The 6,693-nt window shown below is 41.0% G+C and overlaps 1 protein-coding gene across 1 annotated transcript; it reads left to right on the top strand.

Moving 5' to 3' along the window:
• The first annotated feature begins 210 nt into the window (after nt 1-210).
• On the top strand, nt 211-6,483 carry LOC107377391 (uncharacterized). Its single transcript, XM_070542117.1, has 5 exons — nt 211-454; nt 706-800; nt 1,493-2,348; nt 3,797-4,045; nt 6,152-6,483. The coding sequence occupies exons 1-5, from the start codon at nt 379-381 to the stop codon at nt 6,481-6,483; spliced, it is 1,608 nt and encodes a 535-aa protein (XP_070398218.1). The 5' UTR covers nt 211-378.
• The last annotated feature ends 210 nt before the right edge of the window (nt 6,484-6,693 follow it).

Here is a 6,693-nt window from a genome sequence, read left to right on the forward strand (position 1 = left end):
ATTTTTGTACCAATGTTCTGTTTTATTCTGGAGCTTGAGGCCAAAATAAACGGATTGTATTTGAGAAGCCTTGTGTGTTCTGTTAACTAGATAGATGTGAGTGCTTTGCATGTTCAGGATATGGATGCAAAACCGTCTTTCTCTGACGTGAGGAGGCTGTTAAAAGCTGAAAAGAGCTTTGTGACGTCCTGCTAAAAGGTGGGCGGCGTTTGGGATTATTTCACATCCTAACAGGTCATTTTTTTTCACAAGAACAAACATCTGAACCAGCATCTCAACCTTAGAGAGCGGTTATATTTACTTTAATATGTTTGTAGGGGTAATTTTTTAGTGTTTTTATATACTTTTTCCCAATCGAGTTCTTGTACGGTGTGGAAAATGTCCCAGGTCCAGAAACGTAAAGCCGATCTGGGGAAATTGATCTGGGATAAATGGTGCATTTTTACCTGTTTGGGTGAGTTCAGTTCTCTATCCAGTATCTTCAGAATAAGCTACAAATTAGGACATTCTGCTAGTTATTTCAGTTTGAAGGATACTTGGTAACAAATTTGTGAAAAATACTATGTGGAAGGACTAAAATGTAGTTTTACGTTGTTTTTATAACAAAATATAATAAAAGTTAAATGAAACTGTGAAATGTTGCTGTTTCCTGGTGGATTTGTCAAAACTTCTGTAAACACAGTTTATCTACCTTTTCGTCTTCAGCCCTGATGATAACGATGGCGAATGCAGCTTTTGAGCGACAGTACTTCTTTTTGCCCATGAGTTACACCTGGATGGAAGCCAGTACATACTGTCAGGTGCGTCTCTTTCCTTGTGCTTTCAGACTCGAGGCTGGAGTTAAAAACACAGAGAAAGAAGAGCCGGTTTTGATTTAACAGCGTATCCAAAAACAACCTGTTGTGTTTAAATTCAAAGTAACACAAATGTAAATTTTCTAATAGAAATGAATGTGTTCACGGTTTATTTTTGGCCCATTTCTGGTTGATTTTAACTAAACTTTGTAGTTAGCAACTGAAGTTGGAAGAAGACCATTTGGTGTCTGAATGAGGCCAGTTTGTTTAGCATAATAAAGCAGGACAACCAAACCTTATGGGCAAATGCTTTCCTTGTGTTATTTTTCTCCAAGAGTAGTTGTCCTGCTGTCTAAGTTTATTCTACAAAATGCACAAATTGTTAAACACGTGGGAGTATAAAAAAAAAACAAGACCACCTGTGTTTGTGAGTTTGGAAAATGTTCTCGGTTTGAAAGTTTTGGCGTTCCTCAGGTCAGAACTCATGAGTAAATCATCATTCAGTTGGGACTGAATCTAATGCTCCTTTAAAAGAGCTCATTGTGTTGATTAAAACGAGCGATGCGTGGCGCCTGTCTGGTGTTCCGGTCCGGGCTTTACAGATATGGTCCTATTTGCATGAAGAGGGTGGTAACGACATGCAACTTTGACAGTTTTAAAATGAATGATGCTGTTTTTTTTGTTGCATGTTTGATCAGACCTGCTACAAAAATCTGGCGACAGTGACCCCAGAAAACACCCAACTCCTTTCCCAACGGATCATGGACAAAACCTCTGAACACTGGGTCGGTCTACGCAAGCAGTCCTACACCGTCATCAGCAACAATCAGTCCACCTTTAATTTCTCTGATCATGATGGCCTTGCCATTAACTCCACTGATAACTCAACAAATAACTCCACCAGCAGCCCAGCTTTGGTCTGGACCAAATGGGTCAACGGAGATCCGCTCAGCTTCCAGAACTGGTACCCAGGTTGGCCAGCGCTCAAATTCCCACTTCCGAAGATCGACTGCTGCAGCTGTTCCTGCACATGCCCAGTAAAACAGAGACCCACCCAGACACCGTCTACAACCACAACATCACCACCCTTCAGCACAGTGCAGAACTCTCCAAGCCCCGCCAGAGCGGACAGCTCGACAAAATCCGATGGTCTCACGGACACCACCGGCCAAAATGTGACAAACTCTCTCAGTGAGACCACCACCACTGCAAGTGACATGAGCAGAAACACAGATGTCACAGACACGAGCAACGTTACAAACATCACAGACGCAAGCAGCTCCACCAACTCCGTAAGCCAAAGTGTGACCAAGTCTACGAGTTCCTGGCAGTCCTCCTACACCTCTAAAATTACAACACCTTACACTAGCACTCACTGGAGATTCCAGACCCAGCTGCCGTTAGAGTCCACGTGCCAACGTTCACCCACGCCGCCTCCCCCTCTCATTCCACCGTACGACAAATACATAGAAAACACCTGCGTGGCCATGCTCACCGTTGGATCTTGGATAGAAAAGCACTGTGAAACCAAGCTGCCTTTCATTTGCTATGAAGGTAAATGTGAATCAAATTAAATACACCGATTAATTCCAGATTTATTCATCAGAAAAAAAGAAAACGTCAAAGGATGAGCAGTTACAGTGCAGAATGTGCAGCAGAAGAACAGTCAGCCCAAGGCTGACCAATACATGGAAGTTTTCAACTTTGATTTAAAGGTTACTAGACCTGGGGCACATCTGAGGTCATGAGGTCACTGGTTTAGTCAGTGTGCAGCATGGTAGCTAAAAGCACTGAGTGGTTTTTAAACTAGTAGAAGAAACTTGAAATAAATTCTTTAGTTGAGTCGTGCTTTTTGATGCAGATGATAAAACGCTGATCTAGTTATAGTCTTAATGTGACCAGCGAAGCTCAGCTCTGAGTCAGTTACGATACCAAGATTTCTAACCTGGTTTATGTCTTTATTTCTCTGGAGCCAAGCTGAGCAATAACCGCCATCCTATCCTTCTCATTTCCAAAGACAATGACTTCAGTCTTGTCTTTGTTTAACTGGAGGATTCTCCAGACACTGAAGGAGTTAGTCTAGAGGACCACAGTTACTAGGTGACAGAGGTAGGTAGATCTGGGTGTCATCTGCATAACTATGATAGGTAAAGTTATTGATAATGAGACGTGAATCAAATAAAAAAACATCAAAATGTAAACCATTATTAAGACCTTAAAATAGGTGGAAGCCTTGCTAAAGAGAGGACTTTTACCCTACAGATGGCAAGATTGTGCTGAATTTTTTTTTTGTTCAGTTCATTTCTGTAGGAGCCATAAAATCTAAAGTGAAAGTCTCATTAGTCATCAGCACAGACTGGTGAAATGACATCTCGGCATTTGACTCGAGTAGCTGCAGCAGTGGCAGCGCTCGGGGACTATTTGACGGTTTAAGCAATAAATATGTTTAAAACACAGTAAAAAGCATTAAGACTCTATTTTATCTACCTCATGCTTCATTTATGTAGAACTGTTACATGGTCACATCTGGACGTATATATGTTCAGATGTGACAGGCTTGATAAGCTAATGGCTCGTCTGCGCAGGGCCAAAGTGAATTATTGCCATCCTAAAATCGTTCCAGAGGAAAAAATGTCACAGTATTTTCTGCAAACGCAATTTTACAATTATTAACTGAATTTACTAGTTGTTTGCAGTAGAAAATAGTGCAAATGGTGTTTTCAGTTCTTTGTGGTTAGAAGTACATAATATTCCTGCTGGAGTACGTGTAAAATGTAAAACTGGTAGTTCCTAAATGTTTAGAACGTGTTTGCATTAACTGACAGCACTAGTTTTAAAAAGACAATACTATCTAGAAGACTTGTTCATAACCTTTCCACAGAAACCCACTTCGCAAGATCTGACTGATAACAAATAAATGTAAACACCAATGCACCGATTTCCCCCCTTTTATATATTTTTTACATTTCTAAATTTACAAACTTCATATTTTTTTCCTTCAGATGTCTTCGTGGGTGAAGTCGACGTGACCAACATTACATTCCAGAATGCCAGCCTGTCGTGGCAAAGAGCACCTGGTGGTTCTATTGACTATCGTGTAGAGGTCAGCGGTGACATGAACTGGGTGATCAATACGACAAATTTGACCCAAGACCTTCTTAACCTGACTGCAGGCACCCAATACTCAATCCAAGTAGTTTCCATAAAGTGTGAGAGAGACCTGAACCCTCAGAAGGCCTCTTTCTACACTGGTGAGTAGAACATAGTTATCTAGATGAACTGGTTTCACTTGTTACAATAGATTTATTTTATAATGTCGCTATTACGTCTCACAACACAGAAATGTTCTTCCAAAGAGAATACCAAGTAATGTTGTCTAATGTTCTGTTACGACCCTGACGTGTGCTGTCAAAATGTGTAACATAAGAAACATGATGGTGGGTTTAAAATGGTTAAATTGTTATAAAAGGTTCTAAGAACAAGTGCAAACAGATGAAAGCATTATTAAAATAATGCAAAAACCAAGACTAAAAGGCAGTGGCGGCTCCAGGGGGGTGCTAGGGGGCGCTATAGCTACCCCTGGATTAGTCCTTGCATCCCCATAGCACCCCCAAGTAATTAGATTTTTTTTTTTACAATTTAATTTTAATTGAATGTGTGGATGTGATAATATTTAACATACAAAGCAAAAATAATCAGTAAATTGTCATATAGATAGTAAAAACTTAAACCAAAACAGGAAACTGCTGCAGCAGTCGAGGGTTTTGCCGCTGGAAATGCTAACACTAACGTTAGCTAACCTTGCAACACTATAGATGGTTTTCTGTGTGGCTGTATGCGTTTATGATTTCATGGAAAAGTCAGCGATTGTTCATATGTTTATGATGTATATTAATGATTGTTTCAGGAGGTTTTGTGCACGCATGTGTATCTGCTAGTGTTGAAGGTGTTTTAGAGAACAATAGGTACGCATGACCACATCCTTCATGGCACCCTCAATAAAAAGACTAGCTCCTTCATAGCAGCTGCAGAAAAACATTTCTGGAGCCGCCACTGCTAAAAGGTTAACATTTAAAGGACCACTTATCAACATGAAAACACTTGGTTAAGTTTACTGAAACAGAAGGCGTTTTAAAAAAACACAAGTTGATAATAAAAACCGACGCACTACGAAAACACCCGAGTGTTTTAAAATCGCAAAGTCGGTAAACTACGATGTTAACGTTAAAAACGAGTCAACCAAGTTGGCATCAAACAAAGATCCCTTTGGATCACTCAGAGTTGAACCTTTATCTCCATTAATACACGTCTTAATGCGCTAGTGTCCACACCGCCTCGCCCATGTTGATGCTCCTTTAGTAGTAGCCTTCTGCATCCGTGTTCCACGTTCACGTCTACAGGTTCCACGCTGGCCTAACAGAGGGTGGTCATGCACTGGTTTGTCAACCATCTTGTCAAAAACTAAGAAATGTCTGAGTGACTTCTCACTCAGGAACAACCGTTCTAGCTGTTCCTTTAGTTCCCATTAAGTATCTAATAATGTAGACAAGAACAAATCTCTTTCGGCTTTTCCCTTCAGGGATTGCCGCAGCTAAATATCTGTCTTCGTTTAGTCCTGTCTTCTGCTTCCTCTGCCATCACACCGACTACTTTCATGTCCGCTTTCACCGCATCCATCAGTCTCCCTTCTTGGGCTGCTTCTCAGCCTCCTGCCTATGTCATTATTGTCTCTCCTCTGGACCTGTCCAGAGTCCAGACCATCACCAGAGCTGTCCCTCTGATGGAATCACTCCTAAACGCGTTATTATTGACTTTATCCGAGTGAATCTAATTCATTCAACAGATGAACTATTGGTAGCACATTCTATGTCAAAGGAAGTGAAACGTTAACATCAGGAGGGGGATAATGGCAGCAGTGTGCCAGCTGATGGCTCCCTCCAGGAGGGTATCGCGGCTCAGCAGAACCCCAGTGTAGCTTCTTCTGGGGAAGTAAACCCTAGAGACGCCATCAAGTTTGCTGGTGACACACCTATGACCTCGTCTTATTTACACCTTATTTACAAAATCTCGTCTAGAGAGCAGGCACACTTTCAAAACCTGCACGTTTCTTCACTCAGGTATTCTTCACAATAAAACTTGACCTCATTGTAAACGTGACTAATCTGACTTTCCGATTATATAAATAATAAAATCAAATTCTTAATTATTAAAGAGGACAAACGATTGACTCGAATAACGTTTCTATACTTTTACACGAGTGCATTTTCATTCTCAGAATTCTTACAATAAGCTGATGTCTTTTGTTTTTTGAAAGGCGTGCATGTTGAGGACTAATCGAGGTTGTTTTCTTCTTCTAGTACCTCTTAAAGTTGAGAATCTTGCAGTGACCAGTGTGGCAGAAACATCTGTTAATCTAACCTGGAGTCACCCAGTTGGAAACTGGAGTTTCTACTCTATAAGAAGTGGGAACCGTGCGAGTAAAAGTGCAGCAGAAAGCTTTAACTTTGGTGGTTTGATTCCTGGAACTCTTCACACATTCACCGTCCTCACTGGAGTTGGGGACGAGTCCCAGTGGAGTGAAGAGTCACATGTCACAGCGTACACCAGTAAGTTTTTATCACGCCTTACACAGATAACAGCAACCATCTTCTACTTTATACACTCTTCTTTTAAGGACTTTTGTCTCTAGACCAGGGGTGTCAAACATGCGGCCCGCGGGCCAGATCCGGCCCACAAGCAAGTTAAATCCGGCCCGCGAGATGGTTGTGTAAACTTTATTTTCATACTTTACAATGTAGAGTGAAAATAAACTTATCTTTGTGAGCAAGTTTTCTCTGTAATGAGTATAAATAAAACAAAGCTGCGCTCAAGGCTCACACAAGAACTTGAATCACATCCT

Source organism: Nothobranchius furzeri, chromosome 2 (assembly GCF_043380555.1).
Source record: "Nothobranchius furzeri strain GRZ-AD chromosome 2, NfurGRZ-RIMD1, whole genome shotgun sequence".
Taxonomy (NCBI): Eukaryota; Metazoa; Chordata; class Actinopteri; order Cyprinodontiformes; family Nothobranchiidae; genus Nothobranchius; species Nothobranchius furzeri.